Source organism: Carassius gibelio, chromosome B12, assembly GCF_023724105.1.
Source record: "Carassius gibelio isolate Cgi1373 ecotype wild population from Czech Republic chromosome B12, carGib1.2-hapl.c, whole genome shotgun sequence".
Taxonomy (NCBI): Eukaryota; Metazoa; Chordata; class Actinopteri; order Cypriniformes; family Cyprinidae; genus Carassius; species Carassius gibelio.
The window spans coordinates 18,721,763-18,746,037 of record NC_068407.1 but is presented as its reverse complement, the minus strand read 5'-3'; the positions used below and the strand labels follow the sequence as shown (position 1 = coordinate 18,746,037).

At 36.7% G+C, this 24,275-nt stretch overlaps 3 protein-coding genes across 3 annotated transcripts; 2 read left to right on the top strand and 1 right to left on the bottom strand.

Annotated features, from left to right (window-relative positions):
• The first annotated feature begins 558 nt into the window (after window positions 1-558).
• On the top strand, window positions 559-5,699 carry LOC127968752 (centrosomal protein of 55 kDa-like). The gene is made up of 9 exons (XM_052570087.1): window positions 559-704; window positions 916-1,115; window positions 1,185-1,445; window positions 2,841-2,885; window positions 2,973-3,123; window positions 3,209-3,444; window positions 4,555-4,626; window positions 4,865-4,990; window positions 5,094-5,699. Exons 2-9 carry the CDS (start codon window positions 930-932, stop codon window positions 5,280-5,282), a joined length of 1,266 nt encoding a protein of 421 aa, XP_052426047.1. The 5' UTR covers window positions 559-704; window positions 916-929; the 3' UTR covers window positions 5,283-5,699.
• Window positions 5,700-7,813: 2,114 nt separating this feature from the next.
• LOC127969382 (retinol-binding protein 4-A-like) lies at window positions 7,814-9,625 on the bottom strand. The gene is made up of 6 exons (XM_052571282.1): window positions 9,503-9,625; window positions 9,291-9,410; window positions 9,073-9,209; window positions 8,867-8,973; window positions 8,139-8,351; window positions 7,814-8,055 (listed from the first exon to the last, which is right to left on the bottom strand). The coding sequence occupies exons 2-6, from the start codon at window positions 9,390-9,392 to the stop codon at window positions 8,036-8,038; spliced, it is 579 nt and encodes a 192-aa protein (XP_052427242.1). The 5' UTR covers window positions 9,393-9,410; window positions 9,503-9,625; the 3' UTR covers window positions 7,814-8,035.
• Window positions 9,626-12,696: 3,071 nt separating this feature from the next.
• Window positions 12,697-23,723, top strand: LOC127969406 (cone cGMP-specific 3',5'-cyclic phosphodiesterase subunit alpha'-like). Its single transcript, XM_052571328.1, has 22 exons — window positions 12,697-13,307; window positions 14,976-15,128; window positions 15,695-15,784; window positions 15,861-16,001; window positions 16,081-16,155; window positions 16,235-16,299; window positions 17,366-17,432; window positions 17,856-17,903; window positions 18,067-18,216; window positions 18,302-18,445; window positions 18,524-18,589; window positions 18,705-18,851; window positions 19,376-19,483; window positions 19,565-19,674; window positions 19,760-19,847; window positions 19,935-20,035; window positions 20,113-20,220; window positions 20,305-20,368; window positions 20,448-20,522; window positions 20,619-20,702; window positions 20,901-21,054; window positions 21,714-23,723. Exons 1-22 carry the CDS (start codon window positions 12,840-12,842, stop codon window positions 21,764-21,766), a joined length of 2,559 nt encoding a protein of 852 aa, XP_052427288.1. The 5' UTR covers window positions 12,697-12,839; the 3' UTR covers window positions 21,767-23,723.
• Window positions 23,724-24,275: the final 552 nt, after the last annotated feature.

Here is a 24,275-nt window from a genome sequence, read left to right as displayed (position 1 = left end):
ATAATTTATATTTTAAATGGGCATAAAAGCTGTTGTTTTGAACTTTCTATTCATCAAAGAGGCCTGAAACAAATTATCACCGTTTCCACAATATTTTTTTTTCTATATTTTATAAGAATACTACGACTTATTTTATTTTATATTATTGTTCTTTGTATATATCAGAATCAGAATCAGAATCAGAATGAACTTTATTGCCAGGTATGTTTACACATACGAGGAATTTGTTTTCGTGACAGAAGCTCCGCAGTACAACAGAATGACAGCGACAGAACATAAAACACATAATAAAAGAATTAAAAAAAAAAAAAAAATACAAATAAGTAGATAATAAAAGAATAAAAAATACAAATAAGTAGATATACAAATAAGTAGATACATTTATGAATTACAGATTTTTGTATAATAATACTTATTTCTTGTAAACATTAAACTACTTTAGGTGTTTGCCATAGACAGTAAAAGAAAGTGTTTGCGCATTGAAAAATGCAAGATATTTCACATACGTCACAGAATCTCATAGATATATACATCTCTGACAGAATCTCATCAGCGCGCCATCTGTCGTCGGCAGACGGTGTGTTCCGGATATGACGCAGGACGCGCCGTATTTAAACTTGTTTTCATTATCACGGAAGTGGAGCAGACCGTTTTCACAGGCTGATGTGATATACCTCCACACTTAGTCGCTCATTATTGTTGTCGTAAGTAAATACTATTTTACAGTGTATTTTCTTCTTTTTTTAATGGACATAATCGTACGACGCTTTTAAACCGGGCTTTCGCTGTTTGCTATAACTGTGCTGTAAGTTACGTTGACTTACCTGAGAGAGATCAGTCGGTCGATTCGTTCGTTTCGATTTTGTTATGGTTAACGTTAGTTTTACATATAAGTAAAAGCTGTTTTATGTCCAGACCTCACTCCAGACATGGCAGCGAAGGGGGCCAAGGAGAGCATCGTGAATAAACTGGGCTTTAAAAGCTCCAGCTCCAGGTCAGTGGAGATAGAGATGGAGAAACTGAAGAGAGAGAACCAGCAGCTGAAGAAGAGTCTGCAGGACATGAAGAAACATCACAACACACAACCAGACTCAGACAAAACCAAGCTCCTGGAGGTGAGATGTCTGTGTGTACACTTCTACAAAACAAACAGTGTCATTCTGAAGGTATCTTCCCTTGTTTAGAGGATCTTGTCTCTGGAGACGCTGAGGGAGAGGAACTCGCAGCAGCTGCTGGAGAAGGAGCAGGAGATCTCAGGTCTCAGACAGCAGCTGCGCTCCTCTCACGGAGACGTGGTGTCTTCACTGCACACCCAGCTGGAGAAGAAACAACACGAGGCTGAACAGAGAGAGAGACAGCTCCAGGCGCTCTCACAGGAGACCCAAGACCTGAAGAACAAGTTCTGCGCTGTTTCTGAGAGGTGTGACACGCTTGAGAAGACACAGGTAGGAGAGCTGACTTCAGACCCTTCAGATTGCTATCTGGATTTACATTCGTTTTACATTCGTGTTTATGATTCCAAAATATTTTTGATGGAAGTCTCTTCTGCTCATTGTCAAGTCAAGTCACCTTTTTTTTTTTTTTTTTTTTGAGATCGAGATTTATGAATAATCTGAAAACTGAATAAATACGCTTTCCATTCATGTTTGATAGGTTCGGACAATATTTGGCCGAAATACAGCTATTTTAAAAATATGGAATCTGAGGGTGCAAAAAAAAAAAAAAAAAAAAAAAATAATATATATATATATATATATATATATATATAGAAATATTGAGAAAATTGCAAATTAAGTTCTTAGCAGTGCATGTTATTCATCAAAAAGGAAGTTTTGATATATTTATGGTGGGAAATTTACAAAATGTCTTCAACAAAGATTTTTATTTTATATTCTACAAATATTACCCCAGATACTTAAGACTGCTGCTCAAGAAACATTTCTTCTTCTTCTTCTTCTTCTTATTCTTATTCTTCTTCTTCTTATTATTATTATTATTATCAATGTTGAAACCAGCTGTTCTGCTTCAAATAGTTATTGAAACAGTGATGCACTACCAAAAGTTTGTTGTAAGGTTTAAAAAAAAAGAAAGAATGCTGTTTTGTAGTTTTTAGCAAATATGCACAATGTTACACAAAAATAAAATACATACTGTTATTTTTTACTTTATGACAATAAAAATAATCCTGTAAAAAACAAAAACACAATTAACAATAAAAAGCAAGCAATATTGATGATAATAATAAGCATTAATTATAATAGGGCAACAAATTAGCTGCGGCATCACAGAAATTAATAATATTTTAATGCAGGCAAATATAAAACAGAACTGCTTTTCTACTTATGTGCATATTAAGATGAGCTCATCTTTTTTTATGTAATATCCTGTCATTTTAACATAAGGATGTTTCCAAGCAATTGAAAGCATGGTCAGGTTCACACACTAGATGGCAGAGTTTCATCAAATAACTCGTTTCTTGCTCCAACAGGGACTGATGTTAGTAGACCAGAATGGAATTATATAAATGATAAATGCTTGTGTTCCTTGTTTAAATTTTGTAATAAACTATTACATGCTTGATATTTTTTTTTGTCCATAACCAGTGAGGTGCAAACCCAAATTTCATAGATTCAGTCCAGAGTTCAGAAGAATCTCTGCTTCCTTTTCCTTTTAAATGTGCTTTACACATAAACTTTGTATTGTGTAGGTGAAAATTGCTAAATATAAGATGTGAAAGGTTTTGTCTTTCCTTTTTTTTATTTATGAGATGCATTCTGCTTCTTTGTGATTGAGGTTTTGCTCATTTATCCAGTGTTTGTTGGGATGTTTCTGTGTCACAGCTTCCGTCGGCTGAGCTTGCGGTGCTTCAGGAGCAGCTGCGAGACGTGAGTTCACATCTCTAGAGTTCAGAGAAGTGCTTTCTTCCAGACTCATGTGTTGTCTGTCGTTCCTCTCTCCGTCTTTGAGTCCAGGCTCTGGAGAAGAACCATAACTGGCTTGTGTATGACCAGCAGCGGGAGGCCTACGTTCAGGGCGTTTTGACCAGGACCAAAGAGTTAGAGACGCAGTTAAATGAAGCAAATCAAGCCCTCCAACAACAGCACAAAGAAGCCAATTCAGATTGTACAAAGCTTTTAAAACAATACTCACTCAGAATGGGGTCTGTGTAATGCAGTAGCATCATTCACTGTCTCTTCTGTCCACACAGGCACACAGCGTGAGCTGGAGGCCGAGCGCGCACGAATCAGCCGAGTCCAGACAGAACTGGAGGATCTGAGAGGAAGATATGAGGAGAAGAGCAGGGAAGCGGCTCAAGCGCGGGAGGAGAGGAGGCGTGAGCGGGAGACTCTGCAGGAGGAGAGGAAGTGTTCATCAGAGCGAAGCGCTCGACTGCAGGCAGAGCTGGAGGAGGAGAGGAGGAGGGTGGCCGAACTCCTCATGCAGGTACAGACGCCAATCATTCAGTGCAAAACAGACTTGGTATTGGTGTCCTGTTTTCAGTTACCAAATCAAGACGCATTTACCTTTGAAAAATGCATTGAATTTTAAATAAAAATTAACTTTTTTTTTCTTCTTGTGTAAACCTTGTTCTATACAATGATTTTATTTAGAAAATATATTAGAACTTCTATAATAATAATTATTATTTGTTGTTATTTTAGTTTGCTTACATTTTTTTTTTTTTACTTTTTTTGTATGTTGACTGAGACAAAACTGTTTAAGGGTTTAATCCACCCCAAAATGAAAATGTTGTTATTAATCACTTACACCCCCATGTCGTTCCAAACCCACAAAAGCTTTACCCACAAAAAGTATTCTCGTCGCTTCATAACGTTACGGTTGAACCACTGACGGCAGATGAACTATTCTGACGATGCTTTTCATACTTTTCTGGACCTTGACAGTGTAACTTACTTGGCTGTCTATGGGACAGTCACAAGCCTCCCGGTTTTCATCCAAAATATCTTAAATTGTGTTCCGAAGATGAACAAAGCTTTTACGGGTTTGATATGACATGGAGGTAAAAGTGATTAATGACAACATTTTCATTCTGTTGTGGAGTGTCCCTTTAAAGTATTGTAAACATTGTATTGAAAGAATAGTGATTGAATTGTTTGAATTATGCAGTTGAATTGTTTTTGTCATGAATATAGCCATAGCTGCTAACATGACAATAAATCATAAATAGATAAATAAAATAAATAGTAACAGCCAAACAACCTTTTAAAATGGTCAGTATCTAGAGAGCAGGGTGTCCAATGGCTCATCTAATGCCAATATACATAATGCATTTTAAGTGCCATTTAGTGATGTACAAACCGGAGAAGGACAAAAAAAAAATAACTTTAATAATATTATATTAGTGTCAAAAACTTTTAATAAGACGTTTTTTCTACCACAGCTTGCTCACAATAAGAAGCTCATGAGCGCTGAGATTTTACGGGTCACAACATAAATCACATTTGTGTTTTCATCACTTCACTGCTCATTTATGCAATCACTGTATCTGCTAGAAAAAAAAGTTGAAAAGCTATATATTATCTGTTCTGAAAGGTGAATCTACTGCAGAAATCCCTGATGAATCAGCAGGAGGAGAAGAAAAGAGTCACCGTTTTGGAACAACAGGTATTGGGATCATTCTGTAACATAAATATAAATCATTTTATATAACATAATTTATGCTTTTTTCTAAATTGTATAAATTTTTATGATTTAATATATAATTTTTTTAATGATTATTATTATTATAATTTTTTTTAAACACTCATTTATGTGTAGGACACCACATTAAATGTAAATTTTTGCAGAAAATATATGAAACGTCAAGTAAAAGGTGATTTTTGTGTCTCTGACCTTCTTATAGATCCAGTTGTCGGCTAAAGAATCTGAAAGTGATAAACTGGACCGTCAATCTCTACAGCACCAGCTGCAGAAAGTTTTGAAAGAGCTTCGTAAGGCCAGAGACCAGATTACACGCCTGGAGACTGCCGTGAGTTCTCAGATATTCTGTGATGTGTCCTGACATGATCATTGACGTACAGTATCTGTCATATTCTTGTGTAATAACGTGCCTGTTTGACCTTGTGCCTCAGAAACAGAGAGAGTCTCGCTTCTCTGAGCCCAGCTCCTATAACAGGACTGTTCAAGATCACACCACGTCTCCATCTAAAGTCCATAACGTACTAGATGAGAGTATCCTGGAGTGTCCGAACTGTGGCGCTTCATATCCCACCAGCCAGCACCGAGAGCTGCTAGCCCACCTGGACTACTGCTTCAGCTAAGACACATGCTTCTCAAACACTTTGTGTGTAAACTTCATTGTTTAGGACGCTTTTTGACTTTTTATTGTAGCCACCATTCCAAAGAAATATTTCAGTATTTTTATTTTTTTTGAAGTAGTGTCAGATTTTTTAAACAAATTTGAAGGAACTAGAATATTCATAAAGGGATTGGTTTACATGGGGCATATTTAAAAAATATTTTAATTTTATCAATGTTATTATTTTTTTCTTAGTCGTCTTTTGGTGATGAGGTTGATCTTTTATTTGTAGTTTTCTCACGTACAATAAATAAAGCAATATTTAGCATATTCAGTTTTTTTTTCCATCAATGTTGTACCAGAAAAAAAAAGGTTATTTATAGTCCTTCATGAATTGTGTACTCCACTTGAATGAATGAATAAATGGAAAAAGACCGATTGTTCCTCTTGTATCCTTATGGCACCTCTGAAGTGTTGGATGTCTCGGAGCCACTCATTAGCATCCATCAGTCCTGACTTTGCAAAGCAAATCTGTCTTGAATTAGACTGCATGTGTAAATCCTGCATTAAACTATTTAAAGATGGGATTAAGTGAAGCACAGTAGCCAGAGGAGAACGGGAATAATTCTAGAGAAGTGCCATGTGTTATGGTGGAGACGCAATATGAGAGAAAAACTGAAGAAGTCGTCCAAATCATTTTGTAGAATGTCATACTGAGGTTATTTACACTCCTGAGTTGACGTATTTACATAAGATATGGAATTTCAAGACTAAATGGTGCTTTTATTTTTATTGCATATTTCAATATATACCCAAAATGTAATGATTTTTTTGAAAGTATGAAATCTTATGTATTATTTTTTATATATTTATAGTATACATTATATTTTCTATTATTTTTCCATAACTTGTTTAATCGAAACTATTTAATCCTATAGCCTGATTTTAGTGATATAAATCTTAACTACATAAATGGAATTCCTGCATTTATGTATGTATAAATATCTTTTTGTTTTCTTTATGTTTCTAATTAGAATCAAAATTAACAAAAGTTCATAAATGAACAAATGTACCTATATATAATATAAATGCATTTATTCGATTTTGAAGGGAAGATTAATAATGGCAGTGGAGATTGGCTGAATGTGATTATAAATCTTTCTTCTTTTTTGCCTTTATTTAACCAGGAGAAACCTCTTTGAAAGAAGTGTCCTTGCCAAGATAGATGGCCCAGTTATATAAGTACACATATGACAAACAACAATAAGATATCAATAAAATACAGCACTAGAAGCATTTGCGAATCATTAAATCATTTTCCACTGCACGCAAAAGTGTTTTAAAATTATTAATGGGAACCAACTGATTTGAAGAAGGTTCCAGTCTGACGGTGCAGCATATTCAGAACCAGTTTTACTTAGATTAGTTCAAGCTGAAGGTATTTGAGTATTATAATAAGACTGGGAACATAATGAACAATTACCAACTACTTTTTGTTGAATCAAACAACAGAGATAGGATGGCAAAAAAATATATAATAATTGCTTTGTAAATCAATAAGTACTAATGCATTTCCCTTCGAACAGCAAGTGAAGACCAGGCAACTTTATTATTTATTGTACAGTGATGTGTAGAAAATGTGCAATCCATAATAAATCTTAAGGCACCGAGATACACAGCATCCAGGGCAATCCCCGTAGTCAAGAATTGGTAAAAAAAAAAAATAATAATAATAATAAATTATTTGCGTTAAATGAAAAGCAAGACTTATTTCTAAAATATGATCCTAGCTGCTTCTTTAACTTTAGTCTCAAATAATTAATATGTGAATTAAAACATAGTTTGTCATCATTTATGATGCCCAGGTACTTATACTCTGATACTAATGCTATCAGTTTCCCTTGAGTTCAGAGAACAACAGAACTGTCTAAAGAATTTCTAGAATTTGATAACCACGTAAATTTAGTTTTCTCAACATTTAAGACCAACTAAAAAAACTTGCTTGAATATTATCAAATGCTGGTTGTAACTCATCCAGAGCTTGTCGATGTGTAAGAGCAGAACAATAGAAGACAATGTCTTCTGCATAAAAGTGGAACCTTGTATTTTCAATATGAACTTCTAGACAATTTATATATATATATATATATATATATAGTAAATAATAATGGCCCCAATACAGATCCTTGGGGGACTCCCGTAAATCTGATTTGATACCTTCCACTTGAACACATTGAATTCTTCCCATTAATCCATCATTAAACCATGAGACAACAATGTCTGATAGACCAACACTTCTAAGCCTATCTTGGGAGATGTGATAAAATTAGATTAGATTATTTCCTTTTACTGATATATAATCTGTGTGCTGACAGCAGTTCCTCTGTATCATGGTCCAAGTTTCACAATGTTTTTGCAAGTAGATCCTTTAACCAAAAGCATTTATTTACCATCTTTGATTTTTGTATTGTTAGTTGCACAGGAGTTCAAACAAACCTTTGATAAAACCTTCAGGACAGTGAGTTTACAAGCATCAGTCACCAAACTCAGTAATTATACTTTTTCCTCCAAGTTTATTTGAAAAAAAGAGAAAAAAAAGACAGTTACATCCTGCATCTGCACTTACAGTATTAAACATGTTTCCTTTTGCTTTGTGCAAAATTATTATGCATTCTCTTTTACTAATAGAATGCTTATTGTCTTTATTTACATATTTGTTAAAATATAAAACATGTCAGATTACATCCTCAGAAGCTCTTTGTGTGTAGTGGTCATTTAGGCAGTGTCACAGAAACCTGCATGAAGAAAAAGTAAGAACACATCAGCACATTTAAAGAAAATCTAAATAATAATCATTTATGAGGCTCAACCATCTTACCAGTGTGTGCAACGCGTCTGTATTTGCCCAGGAAGCAGACGTCCTGTTTCTTCTCTGTCACGTTCTTCTGGTCTTCAGGTCTGAGGCCATCAGGATATCGGGAGAAGATGAAGGAATAACCATCCAAGCAGGTTCCATCCACATCGAGCTCTCTGCAGGAGTAGTGGATGGCGTAGTTATCATAGTCTGTGTCAATGATCCAGTGGTCATCATCTGTGGAACAATCAGAGACAGGCCATGAGCACATGAGCTGTCAGGTTTACAAAACGTATGATTTAATCACATTTCACAAGCAAGGTTTAATAAGAAACATGCTTACAATCTTACATCTGCGTTTGAGTCATATATATATATATATATATATATATATATATATATATATATATATATATATATATATATATATATATATATATATATATAAAATAAAATAAATTGTATGATGTATAATAATGTATCAATATATCATAATATAAAAATAAAGAACTTTTTTTAATGATTAGATTATTTTAATTATGTAATAAAAAATAAAGAAAACTGTTATTAAGGATTATTAAATAATTATATAATTTATAAAACAAAATTAAAATACATATACAAACAAATCAACTAACCATTCGTATAGATTTTGCAAGATCAGTTTTAACCTGCTGAATTTGATCTGTTTAACTTTTTATATAACAACTTATATAATAATATACAATTATATATGATAAATTTACACTTACATCCAGTTTGGAGATATGCTGCGGCTCCCCAGTATTTCATCTTGAACTTAGCAGGGTCTTCTGTATCTTCAAAAGTGCCAAACATGTTGGCGCACATCTCCCAATTGCTTAAGTTTAAAAGAGCAGTGAAAATAAAATCCTTTCCAAATCCTAAGTAAAAATTTTTTTGCTGTGCGACAACAGCATAAAATGCCATTTAAACTCACTTGAGAATGATGACTCTTCCAATGGCGGTGGCTGTCATGGTTCCATCCTCCTCCACTTTGAAATTGGTGACAATATTATCAAGAAGGAAAAGCCCAACAGGGTCTTTCTTGGCAACAGCATACCATGTTCCTTGATACTGCAAGGTTAGTGGACAAATATAAGGAATGAAACCTCAAAATCAACATATGGATAGAAAAAAAAACACTGGTTAACTTACCCTCATCTTGTCAAAGTCTTGTTGGACAGTGATGTTGCTCACCAGACAGTCCTGCGCCCAGCATGTCGCCAGGACACAGAGAGCAATGCAAAGCCTGAGCATGCTGCTTCTGTGCTTGAGCTGTGAAAGATGAAGACAATGATTATAAAAAAGACCAACAGACGTATTACTTTGTTCTCCTTTAAACAAATCCTAATGCTCAAGGTGCGTACCTTGATCACAGTATCTGAAGGGTAGCTGTAGTGCTGCAGCTGGATTCCTGTGAGGTGCTTTTATACAGGGACGTGCTTCTGGGGGTATTTCATAATCCCACCCAAAGACCCAAAATTCAGTCTCCACCAACTCAGCCATTGGACAATTTGTTTTTTTACCTAACAGCTGTGATTCAGGTATTCACAGGGTATACAGTGTTGACCTTTGCTCTTCACCTAATGTGTTTTTCTCTAGGTTGCAGCTGGATTGCACAAGAGCTTGAGTGGTACATTCCCTGAAGCCTCTTCAAGAGGGAACATTTCTGTTCGGTGAATATAGAACATTTTGACACTCTTACATAAACTTTTAAAAGGGGCTTTCTTACAACAATGCTATAGAAAAAAAAAAAAAAATTTGGCTCCCCAAAGAAAGTTTCAGTGAATTTTTGTATTATTAGTGTGAAAAACATTTAAGTAATCTGAATATTTTTTTTATACCATAAAGAACCTTTTGTGCAAAGAAAAGTTTCCATGGATGTTAAAAACAGCTTAGAGAAATATTGACTTCAGACACATTTGTTCCTTTTGCTTAAAGACGTCTAAGGAGAACAGTCTGATGCCACGGTACTGTATCACACTTGCATGCTACATGCCCCTGAAAAAAAAGGTACTTCAAATTGCATGGAAGGGTGGTGTTTGTTGACTAAAGAAAGGCTCTAAAAACTGCTTTTCTTTTCAACCATTTTAGAAGAAAAACACGTAACCGGATGTGTCCACATGATACAGTCGCTACATTAATCAGAAATTGATCTTCGAAAGGTTTAGAAATTTCCAAATAGCATTTCAGCAAAGACTATGTGAATTTCTTTACTTGCAAGATTAATACCATCGGAGAGAATATTATAACCATGCAGCCATCAGCTATAGTATCACATCAGATCTCCTGAGGAACAACTCAATTTATTTTTCACTATTGGAGAGGAAGAGTTGTTTATATTTGTTAAAACATCAAAATAAACAACTTGTAAATTAGACCCTATACAAACTAAGCTACTGAAAGAGATACTTCCAGAAGTCATAGATCCTCTTCTTAAGATTATTGTCATTATGATATATCTCAAAAATGTTCAAGCTGGCTGTTATTAAGCCTTTCATTAGGTACAAATACAGCTTGATCCTAGATAATTAGTTAACTGCAGAGTGATCTAGATTCTCCCTTCTCTTTCAAAAAATACAAGAACTATCAGAATCCTCTATGTTTATCTGCAAGGATTTCCAGTCAGGATTTAGACCGAATCAGTACAGAGACTGTAGAGTTACAAATGACTTTCACTTACCCAATAAAGGTTGTATTTGTATTGCATTTGACACTGATGCAAAAATTATGTTGGCACTGATGGAACTGCTTTGGCTTGGCCACTTATTTAACTGTTATTAGTTTGTAGCAGTAAATGAAGAGGTATCATATCAACTCCAGATTCACTATGGAATACCACATGGCTCAGTTCTAGGACCTTTTGCTTTTTAACCTTTAGATGCTACCTTTGGGAGATATTATTAGAAAACATGTTAATTGTTGGTTCACTGTAACGCTAATGATCCTCAGCTCTGTATTCCTTTGTGACCTAACTAACAAAACATACCAATTCACAAAACTAATTGAATGCATAGTCCAAATGCAATGAATATTCTCTAAAACTTTATAGCATGTAACTATATTATAACATATAACTATATAACAATATTCTCTAAAACATGATAGCGGTGCTTTGATCATGAAACACTGCTGAAGACTTGATTAATGGCTTCTGAAAATTGAGCTTTGCTACCACAAAAAATATGGTAATTAATATAAACAGAATATACGCACTGGTCAGCTAGAACACAAAATTTGTTTTATGATATTGACCAGCTTACTTAACATGATCTGTTATTATCTTAATAATGAAAATGAAAAATGTCTTGCAACTACAACTTTTATGAGAGGTTTGTAAACAAATACTATGAAATATTCCAATGCTTTATATATGCAACATTACTTATACAAATTAACCAAACCAGATCTTTATATTAAGCTGACTAAGCCTAATCTTAGTTCATTAGATCTTTCTTTTAGGCTGAAGTTCAGCAGATGATACTTGACATACAAATGGTGATCCTTCTTGGTTGTTTGTCTGGGAAGGAGTGGGTAAATATGTGATGCAGATTGACTACTGATATTGTCTTGCATGTGTCAACACAGATATGTGTCAACAACTCAAGACTTTACTGTAAGACTGAGGTGAAGAGATTTCAAAATAAGATGATATCTCCAATCCTCCTCAATGCACTTGTCTGCTCAAAGTCCATCAATAAATACATCACTTTCTTGTTTGTTTTTGTTGCAGGCATATCAGGCTCTACAAACACAGTCGGCTATTTAACACATTGCATTTGTCAACATCCAAGTAAATTAATGATGAGTGTTGTAAATTTAGCATTGCTCTGTCTGTCGGCTCCTTGCTGTGTACTTAAACGTGTGATCGCTTCGAAGTGCCAAGCCAGGCTCTGTCCCTTCAAGAGAGGATATCCTGATAATCACTTTCTCTTAATCCTGGATTTACAAAGCCAGGTACATATGATGCAAGGCTTTTTCTTTTTTACATTCTGTATTCATGACACGTCCACGACATCAGAGAAAAAGGAGACAGATCCATTTATATGTCTGGCAGACTGACAGATAAGGTCTAATCCTATCATTGGAAATAGATCCTGGGTGTCCAGCATCTTTTCTGGGTGTAGAAAGTGCCAAAAATGCTAATAATAGCCCAATTTGGAGAATGCATTTTCTTACTATGAGAGCTTGAGAGCTAGGTTTAATAAGGACAATGCTTACAAGACATTTGCATTCAGGCAAGTGCTTGTGCTATAAGCATATGTGAGACGCTGTCCCTTTTTGCATACTGGGCCCAATGGACCCATAAACTCTGGTGTATTAGATCAGAAACACCATCAGTCTAATCGATAAACCGATGTGACAAATATCATGTCATGCACCAACACTTTTTCCTCAGGATAAAACAGAGGTCTTTGACTCTCGTCTGGATTGTCTAACATGAAATGATCAGGGTGAGGATTTGCAGGTTAAGAAAGCTTAGGGGTTTAATGTCATGACGTCACTTTAATTAGCAGCCACTTTGATCCCTTCAGCCTGTAAGCCACTATTCTCTGGCAGTCTGTCGGAGGAGACCTGCACTGATCTCTGCTCTGGAGGATGCACCTTTCTGAAGGAGGGCATCCCTGAGAAGCTTCACTTTTCATCCTGACTCCCCACATGTAATGAATCTCTGAGAGGACGAGCAGAGAAGCACACTTCAAAATGGCAGACAAGGATAGTGTTGAAAAATACTTGGAGAATAACCCTCAGTTTGCCAAAGAGTATTTCGACAAGAAGGTCCGATGCGAGGTCATCGCTGCCGCTTTCGCAGAGAGCCTTGACATCAAAGATCCAACCTCGTTCAAGGATGTCAGCCAAATCCAGGAGGCCACCATTATCTTTGACATGATCAAAGAAATGCATTCGCAGCAGATAATGGAAAAGGCCATGCACAAGGTCCTGCAGAGGATATGTATGCTGGTGAACGCAGACCGCTGCAGCTATTTCATATACCGAGCCAGAAACGGCATCCCTGAGCTCGCTTCGTGTCTTTTCGATGTCACCTCTACCTCGAAATATGAGGCGAACTTGGTCAACCCTCAATCTGAAATTGTCTTCCCTACTGACATGGGCATAGTTGGCCAAATAGTGACTACCAAAAAACCAGCTAATGTTCCCGATGTCAAACAGGTGAGTGAAAGAAGAAAAGCTGTCTTTTATAGCTCTCGCTGGTTAATCCTCTTTTTTGTTTACCTTTATTAAAGCTCTGCAAATAATATTAATAATAAAGTATAAAAATGCTTTTAAATAAAAAGTTAAAAACAAAATAATCTACAAATAAGTAATACCAAAATATGTAAAAGCAAATTATAACAAATTAATTTTGAGTTAAGGGGGTTAAATTGCAAGTAATTTATAGAGTTTTACTCTTTATGGATTGAGATCAAATTTTTAAATGCCACAATACCAGGAGCAAAGAAATAAACATGTTGAATAAAACATATCTATAATCAATGTATTCTTATTTTCCGTACAAACCTGAAGTTGTACCACTTTAACTTCATGCAAATCCTCCTATTTTTTTAAAACAGCAAATAGCTATGTATCATCTGTGTAAACTGTGAAGAACTGCCGAAACCACATTTTTAAAAAGACCACTTTTATATTCTTAATAGAAGACAGCCTATGCAAATCATCCACATTAAATAAACATGTTTTGTCAGCAACATTATTATTATGTTAATATGACTGAATAAACCAAATTACATTAGCTTACGGAGGTGAAAGCCTTTTTAGGTCATTGAGCAAGAGCTGTGTTTTCGCTTTTTATAATGCTCCAGTATGCTTTGACATGCAGTTAGTTGCAAGCGAAACATCTTCTTAGGTTTATTAGGCAGGCTTGTTATCTAAAAGTCGACTATTAGTTTGACAAAGGATTATACTGTTTCTGTCCCGTGGTCATGGAGGTCAGTCAACCCCCTGCAGAAAAGCAGCTTATTTTCTCTGCTCCTGATAGCCTGCTTTTGATATTATTTAGCAACAAATCACAATTCTTTCAGTTTGTTTTTTTTAAGTCAGATGTTCGACAACCAAAGCTTCAGCACTTGTAAACTCATAATTAAGATTAATGGCTTATGAAAATTAACTGTGGAAGTGAGGATTCCTCTTCATGTGCTTTCTAAATAAGCCAACAGCAAAACTGCAGAGTAAAATGTATACATCTAATCTACAATTAAATGTCAAAAACCAAAGTTTTACCAAACAAAATGTTCTTTACTATATATATATATATATATAGAACATGATACACATTTAAAATCATCAAGCACATCCATACAGCCTTCAATGCATTATATGAGTATAATAATAAACAAATAATAAACGATTAAAGATGCATGCTATAAATAGCAGCATGGTGTTTAATCATGGCACACCAGTGCAACCTCATCTTAAGTGGCCAAGACAGGGTTAAATCTATTAACCTTCATTACATAACACAGAAGTGTAAATTTAGGTAGAATTAGTCTCAGTGACAAGAGAGCCCTTACTATGACTGATTAAAATCTAATTTAGTAACAGTTCTTAAGTTTTCGAGTGTGAATATATATATATATATATATATATATATATATATATATATATATATATATATATATATTAATAATATGAATAATATAACACCTATGTACAGAAATGTTTAGTATTTCATTATTTAAGCAAACATGCTGTAGCCTACTGGCTAAAATGGTGGAGGAATTAATGGATATTTTGTATTAAGCAGTTTTAACTCATTACTATTTCAACCAGTGTATTATGAAACAGCTGTATCAAACATTAACCAATGTATTTGTTCCTTAGAATCCCAAATTCAGTGACTTTGTGGACAAGCAAACAGGATACAGCACTAAAAACATGATGGCTGCCCCTCTCATGAACGGGAAAGACCCACTTGGTGTGGTCATGGCAATTAACAAAGTGGGAGGAAATGAATTCTCCAAAGCAGATGAAGACGTGAGTATCTGAGAAACCACATCAGTGTGAACATCTTTTTAAAACGTTCTCTATAGGCCTACAGCTGCAAAGCAGAAATCATGTGATACTGACTTCAAATTTGTTCTGAATCAGATTGATCAGATTATTTGCCCTTTTCTATGAGGTTCACACTTCACATCAATACTATTACGCTAATGAGACAGAGGAACAATATCGTTGGAAATGCTTTCAGAATGTTTTCTTCCCAACAAAACTATTAAAACGTTCCAGGGTTGCCAGGTTTTCACAACAAAACCCTCCCAATTGCTACTCAAAACTATCCCAATTGTGTAAATATACCCGTTTTGCGGGATTCCTTTGGTAAAATTTGCATTCCAGGGGCTAAATATCACATTATTGTGTCATTTTGCATTGGTGTGGATGCTAATAGAATTAAAAGTTACAGTTATCTTTCTAGTTATTCTCAGTTTGGACGAACCTTTTTTGCGACTACAATTTCACTTTGTCAGTATAAGGATGTAGCCATAACAATATATAGCCTATATTTTTTATTATCAAGTAAATGTTTTACAAATGTTTTCCAGCTCTTCTCCAAGTACATCACCTTCGCCACAGTCATTGCCCTACAGCATTACACCTCATACATGTATAACGTGGAATCTAGAAGAAGCCAGGTAATGCTGCGGACTAAAACACTTTATATTTGACTGTGATTTGGATCTTGACTCTGACTGTATACTGCTCCTGCAGGTTCTCTTATGGTCTGCGAGCAAAGTGTTTGAAGAGTTGACGGACATTGAGCGACAGTTTCACAAGGCTCTGTACACTGTCAGGACCTACCTCCAGTGCGAGAGGTACTCCGTCGGCCTTCTGGACATGACCAAAGAAAAGGTTTGTGACACATGGTGATCATCCTTCAATTCTGACCAGCTATTCATGAAAACACTTAACACTTGCTTTGATTGTTTAGGAGTTCTACGATGAGTGGCCGATTAAACTGGGCGATGTGGAGCCGTACAAAGGCCCAAAGACACCTGACGGCAGGGTAACGGATCTGTTTCTCTTCGCTAAACAAGTCAGTGTTGCTGTTTAGTATTATTACAACTTCTTCTATCTTCTAACAGGAAATCAACTTCTACAAGATCATTGATTATCTCTTAGAGAGCAAAGAAGAGATCAAAGTCATACCGTAAGCATATTTCCTAATGCATAAAAACACATTCTTTGCTCACATTGTAAAAACTCATACGGTACACTACATGGGAAACACTATCTGGACACCATTTTCTAATAGGTTTGGCTATTTCAGTAATGTCTATGAAGACAAATCAACAGAACTGAACACAAGGGCCTGAACCAGACCTGAACCCAAATTAACAGCCTTCACTCTTAAAAACGAAGGTTCCATAAAGAACCTTTAACATCCATGGAACCTTTTCAACTACACAAAAGCTTCTTTAGATTCTTCTTCACTCTCCTAAAAAAAAAATTCTTTTAAGAATTGTTCACTGTAAGGTTCTCTGGGGAACCCAAAAAGCTGATCTATTGGAAAATTTTCAGAAAGACCACTCTAGTAATGCCTATAGTTTGAAGTGAAATTCTCTCACCAACAACTTTATTAGGTACACCTTACCAATAACGGGGTTTACCTTCAGAACTGGTTTAATTCTTCATGACATAGATTTAACAAGGTGCTATAAGCATTCAGCAGATTTTGGACTAAATTGACAGCATTACACAGCTGCTGCACATCCTTCATAATGAGAATTTCCCATTTCACCACATCCCAAACATTACGGTACTCTTTTGGATTGAGATCTGAGGCCATTTTGAGTACAGCGAACTCATTGTCAAGTTCAAGAAACCAGTTTGAGATGATTTGAGCTATGTGACATGACACGTATTTTGGAAGTAGCCACCACAGGATGGGTTCATTGTGGTCATAAAGGGAGGCACATGGTCCATGGCTCTCTATATACCCTAGAGATGGCTTTGTGAGAAAATCCCAGCAGATCAGCAGTTTCTGAAATACCCAGACCAGCCCATCTGGCACCAAAAACCAACTTAAATCAACTTTCTTCACCATTCGGTTTAAACTTCAGCAGATTGCCTGACTATGTCTACATCTTAACCTGATTTCATAGTTGCATTTTTTTAGCAGTTATAGTAATATAGTATAGTAATTGGGTGTCCATATATGCCCATATAGCATACTAGCTTAGCAGCCTCTCTCATATGAATGTTTCTGCTTCCAGAACTCCTCCTGTTGACCACTGGGCACTTGTTAGTGGCCTCCCCACCTATGTGGCTGAAAATGGCTTTGTAAGTCAAAAGTATTTTCTTAATATCGAATACTTTGAAATCGTAATGGTACGATATTAAAAAAATTATGTTTAATAATGTTTGTGTTAAACTCAGATCTGGTTTCACCAGTGCCCTTGTCCAATTGCTTATTCTAAAAATGTCCCAGGTTAAATAACTACTTAACCCAGAGGTCTCAAACTCAATTCCTGGAGGGCCGCAGCTCTGCAGAGTTTAGCTTCAACTCGCACCTGCTTTAGTGATCCTGAAGACCCTGATTAGCTAGATCAGGCGTGTTTAGGGTCGGAGCTAAACTTTGCAGAGCTGTGCATTCTCCAGGAACTGAGTTTGAGACTAAAGTTAAATGAGCTACTCAATGGGGTAAACGATGTATTATCGCTTATGTTGACTGAGGGAAATCTTTTTTTATTTTTCTTTCTCCAGATTTGTAACATGATGAATGTTGCTGCTGATGATTACTTTACATTCCAGGTACTGTAATCCATTCCAGGATAAACCTCTCAGTGATCAACACCTGAAATAGACACAAACCTGTAACCTTCAAACTGAGACAGAAAACACTTTATTTAAGTCATAATTCTGAATAGCTTATTGATAAGGTGAATGTAAAAAGCACTCTTTTTTCACTCTTTAGAAAGAAGCTGTGGACGAGTCGGGTTTTGTCATTAAAAACGTCCTGTCCCTTCCTATTGTCAACAAGAAAGAAGAAATAGTGGGAGTTGCCACTTTCTTCAATCGGAAAGATGGCAAGCCATTCGATGAGCAGGATGAACAAATTACCGAAGTGAGTCGTGAAGTGTTCACCATCCTGTTAGCTCCTTTTAAATTTTGTGCTGCAACACTAATGTGGTCTTCTGACTTTGTTTTAGGCCCTAACACAGTTCCTAGGATGGTCTGTACTGAATTGTGACACATATGACAAACTGAATCGGACAGAGTGGAGAAGAGAGATTGCAGCAGAAATGGTCATGTACCAGACCAAAGCCACCCCAGCTGAAATCCAACAGATTCTGGTGAGGCATCATACAAGCTCACGCTTTAAAGAAACTTTAGTCTTTATCATGCCAAATAAACATTTTTTCCCTCGTTAGAACACAAAGGAGAAGTTTGACATGAACCCTGAGGACTGCGATCAGAAAGAAATGTACAAACTCTTGGTATGTTTTCTTTTTACTCTGAACCTTTATATTCATAGTGAACATAGCATTGATCTAAAATGTTGAACACGAAGGATGACTTTTTAAATGTATCTACTTGTATTTTAATACACAGAGAGCCAACATTCCAGAAGCCAAAGATGTGGATCTGCTATTATTTAGTTTTAGTGACTTGCCTGTCTCTGAGCTTGACCTTATCAAATTTGGCATCCGCTGTTTCTTTGAACTTGGAGTGGTAGAGAAGTTCAAAGTGCCAGCAGAGGTGAGACTGGACTTAATATATTGTAGAAACTACTGTATACTGTATTTCTTTGAACAGTACAATAGCTGTGATGTGATGTCATGCTCTGTGATATCTTATTTAAATGCATCAATTTAACAAATAATAATAAATCCACAATCTACACAAATTTCTGCAACACTGCCCATTTGCAGCCTTAAAGTTAGAGTGATTTTAATTAAGAAGATGTCTGTGTTGCTGTTCTTCAGCATTCACATACACATACATGGACGTATAGTGCAACAACCGCTCAAGGCTAATTTTCCAAGCAGCACTCATCTTATTACTAGAGCCTGTTTATTTTTGGTAGGTGATTAGCGATTACCAGACTCACACAGAAAGCTCAGCAGATTTCCACACAAATCAGATGTCCACAATTCACAAACTTCCATATTTTTATGGAAATAAATTTGGGCCTATGAATGCAAAAGTTACTGGACTTTCATGTAGTGTGACATGTTCCTTCAGTTTTGGGATGAAATTGTTTGGGCCTACACTTGCTTCAGGTCCTGACAAGATGGATGTACACTGTACGAAAAGGCTACAGAGATATCACCTACCATAACTGGAGGCATGGGTTTAACGTGGGCCAGACCATGTTCTGTCTTCTTCAGGTAGGTTTTTAATCCACAAATCATGCTATTAGTCAGCAAAGAGGCTGTAATACTGAAAATTGTTTGCTTCTTTCCCAAAAGACTGGAAGGCTGAGAAAATACTACTCGGACCTTGAGTCCTTTGCAATGGTAGCGGCTGCATTCTGTCACGACATTGACCACAGGGGTACCAACAATCTCTACCAGACAAAGTAATGTAGCATATAGATTTTTTACAACTAATATTTAAAAAAAAAACACAGAACGTATTTTACTCCCAATCAATTTCCAATGCAGGAGCGCATCACCACTGGCCAAGCTCCATGGATCTTCCATCTTGGAAAGGCACCATCTTGATTACAGCAAGACGCTGATGGCAGATGAGGTTTGTTATGTCATAAAGCACAAAGTGTTCCAGAGCTCAATATTACCACCAGGTAAACTTTATTTTTTGGCTCTTTTTTTTTTACAGAGCGTTAACATTTTCCAAAGTTTGCAGAAACGCCAGTTTGAGACAGTCCAGCACTTGCATGATGTCTGCATCATTGCGACTGACCTGGCCTTGTATTTCAAGTAAGCTCTCAATAGCATACCTTCATCTACTGACACTCTATCTTATTGACGATGGTCCAATTTCTTCCCCAACCCAGAAAAAGGACCATGTTCCAGAAGATCGTTGATGCCACTGAACCAATGAGTGATGAGAAGGAAGCGATTGCCTATGTGTCCAACAATCCCATTAGGAAGGAAATCATTATGTAAGCATCACTTCTCAGTAGAACCCTGCTGCTTGAGAACACACTGAACTGAGAGTTTGAAGACATGTGTTTGATTCCAAACAGGGCAATGATGATGACTGGATGTGACTTGTCTGCCATTACCAAGCCATGGGAGGTCCAGAGCAAAGTAGGTACAACTTTGGTTATTCATGGCTAGGATTATCCAGCATTGACATTCATTTAACCTAAAAGCACTCTATCTGAAGGTTGCTCTCATGGTGGCAGCTGAATTCTGGGAGCAGGGAGACCTGGAAAGGACTGTGCTAGACCAACAACCCATTGTAAGTTTGTGGAGATCAGTTTTGCTTCAAGAAAGGTCGCATTATGATATAAGTAGTGTCTGAATGAGAATACGTATCCTTTGAATCTTTTCACAGCCCATGATGGACAGGAACAAGGCGGATGAACTTCCGAAGATGCAGTGTGGTTTCATTGACTTTGTGTGCTCGTTTGTGTACAAGGTAAATCCACCCAACTGTCAATCAATTTTGTTTTTGCACAATCCAGACATCCGTGTAAATGGGGCATCTGTCCATAATGGCCTCTCTTCCTTGCATGTCAGCACAACATTGCCTAAGTTTCCTGACAGGGAATGATGGATCGCACGTTACAGGTATGCTTGTGAATGCTTGCAGTAACAGGCCTCTTTTCTCGTACAGGAATTTTCAAGGTTCCACAAAGAGATCACTCCCATGTTCGATGGCCTGAACAACAACAGGGTCCATTGGAAGGAACTGGCTGATATTTATCAAGCAAAAGTAGACGCTATAGAGAATGAACGAAAACGGCTAGAAGAGGAGCAGGCTAAAAAAGGCATGTTGGACCCATTAGTTGACATCTTTTTGTTCGTTTGTGGACAGGGATTGTAGATTATAGGGATAGTTCACAAAATAAAAGAACATTATGTTATTATTGACTCACCTTCATGTCGTTCCAAACCTGTAAGACCTTCGTTCATCTTCAGAACACAAATTTCGATATTTTAGATGAAATCCAGGAGCTTTCTGACCCTGTGTAAAACAACGCAACACAACAGAAATTTTCCCAGGCCCAGAAACGTAGGAAGGACATCGGTAAAATTGTCCACGTAACATCAGTCGTTCAACAGTAATTTTACGAAGCTATGAGAATACTTTTTGTGTTCAAAGATAATAACTGAACAATTCTTGGACAAAGTTGAGGGTGAGTGATTAACGACAGAATTTAAATTTTTGGGTGACGAACCCTTTAAATGGAAGAGATGATAATGGAAATTGATCAGAAAATGGCAAAGGATGCAGAAAAAAGGTACACTTCCCAAAGGTACACTGTTGTACCTTACCACTAAAGGGTGCATAATAGGACCCAAATTCTACATATTTCAACCTCTTGAAAGTGTTTATGGCATATCCTGTTCTAATCTGACCTCAAAGCCTTGGGGAACATACATAACTTGATTTTCTTTTGTATATTTCTTTTCTTCACTGAAGCAGCTGGTGAGGATGGTGGAGAGGGAGGAAAGTCCAAAACCTGCACCATATTTTAAACATCATCTGACAGAAATTCAGAGCCACAGAGAAGTCTGGGCCAGCATGTAGAGGGAGGTGAAACGTGCTCCTAGGATCACTACATTTTCGCCAGCTTTCTGTCTCATTTCCTCGGATGTACCTTCTCCAAGTGAACACGTAGGCATTCACCAGAAATGGAAGAACTGTACCTGTCAGATGTTCTTTCTGATGCGGTGCCAGCCTAGAGCACAATATAGACAAATTCAAGCTTGTTCCTTATCCCTGATTTCACCTCGACTGTACCTTTTAACGACCAACTACACTGGAGGAAGTACTGCATATGCAACTTGCCACAAAGTGGTGGCCGAAACACAACTCTACAAATATTTATTGTGCTGTAGTTCATAGAGCTTACCTGAAGTACGGATTTTGAGGCCATAACAGTTCTCAAGACTGTTGTATATCGGTTAAACAGCATAACATTAGAGCAATACGCATGAACAACTTTCTTACCAGTTGCTAATTTCTCAAAATAGCATTCTTCTCGATTTCATAACAGTTCCAATTTGATATTAAATTCTTGTGATGAATTCACTGAATCACACTTAAGGGTGAAGTGTGTTATTTCTCCACCAAGTGAGAATTGCAAAAATGCTGACTGTTCTTGAACAAGTTTCCTCAACACACCCCTCACCTGTAATTGGTCAAACAATTAGATAGCCCCGCCCCCAAACAAACACCATTGGCATCATTTTAAATTACACACTTCACTTTTAAACTACCGCAACGCATATTTGAATACTTATCAGTTGCTTTGTTTAGAGTTGAAGGACCAACACATTTGAAAAAGCTTTTAGAAGCTGATTGGTTATTAGCAAATGCATTGCGAAATGTACAAAGATCTCGTGTTACAAGTCTTGCACACTGACTACTTGAGTTACGTTTTTCAAAAGAAAGATGGCACTGCCAAGGCTAAAGATCTTGTCACTTGCATGTTTGGATGGATGCGAAACAGGACGTCTTTTCTACTTTTTTGTTCTCTATAGATGATGAAGCTGCGGATGCAATATGGCTAATTCTGTGAATATGTGGAGAACATTTATGACCAGAACTTTGATGTTTGTTCTTTAATCATTGATACCTAAGCACCACACATAGTTTTCAACCATAATGTATTACATAGAGTGTATTACATAGAATATCAACTGATAACATAGAGGTACTTGTTGATACCAAAGATTTAAATGATGTTTAAGTGGTATTCTATTGAGCAGGGCATACAAACGTCAGGGAATATTTAGAAAGTGCATTGCATGCAATGACAAAGCAAGCGGGAACGGTCAGTACTTGAACCTGTAAGGAGATTTGAAGTGAGTTTGATGGGGAGCAGCTCCTGAGATTCACTCCATTTTAATCTTTAAACACCATGCTTATTTAAAGCAGACTACTGAAGCCTCTAGATATCTCCTCTGGCAGAAAGCACAACCCCAATTCGTGAGGTCAAAGTCTCTCTTTCCTGATCTTTGGAGAATCTGATGACAGCGGTAACTGTTGAACTAGTGAATGAACCACAGATTTTGTCTGATTTCAAAAAGAGGTCATTCTGCTTTAGAAAAAACACCAGGCAATGACAAAAACAAGTAACCTATGGATAGATATAGTAAATGCATTGAAAAAAGATATAATCTAATGCAATATCCGCTTGTTAGAAATAAAACACTGAAGGCCTTTAATCCAATAACAGGGGCCACGGCAGTCTATATAACTAGCGACTACACTTAAATGTCAAACTCTCTAAGTCCAGATCAGACTGAAGAGGCCAAAAGTGAGTAAATCTCATCTCAGGTTAAAGCATTTTGTTGGGATTGTGAACGATAGTATCTACAGTCATTTGGAGTGAGTGTGGGACTGATATCCAATCATCTTATTTACTGAATACTACTGCACATATACTGTAAATTATGTCATGAGAACAAATAAACACATTATTCTGAACTTTGAGTCTCTGGTAGTCTTTCACCGTATCAGCTGTTAGCTTGATGTCTCTGTGACCAGAGTTCTGTTAGAAGGCATGTCAGGGGGAACCTGTCCTGACTTTTCTATCAAGCAGAGGATTACCTAATAAAGCTGGATCATCCCCAGGTAAAGAGGCTCAGGTAATTGGCTGAGAGCCGAGACAAACCACTTTTCTTTCTACGGGTCTTTCAATATAGAGCCAAAGTCTTCTAGTTTAACTTTTATAACGCTAGGCTCCACCCGTCGTTTTCTGATTTGTGGAAACACAGAAATGCATCATATATGCAATCACATGAGAACTGATACATATTATAGATGCTGAATAATGGATTAGAGTGAACAAAAGGATTTCTGAACCCCGTCTGACTGATTCTTCACATTGATTGGCTGGCAGCCTCCTTTGGGTAAGCCGAGGCCCAGGGCAGTTTGACACCGTGACCAAGAGAGAGGCTGACGTGAGGGGTATAAAATAGAAAGTCTGTCCATTTTAAAAACCCAGTGCTAATGCGTTTGTGATTTCAAGGCATAAAG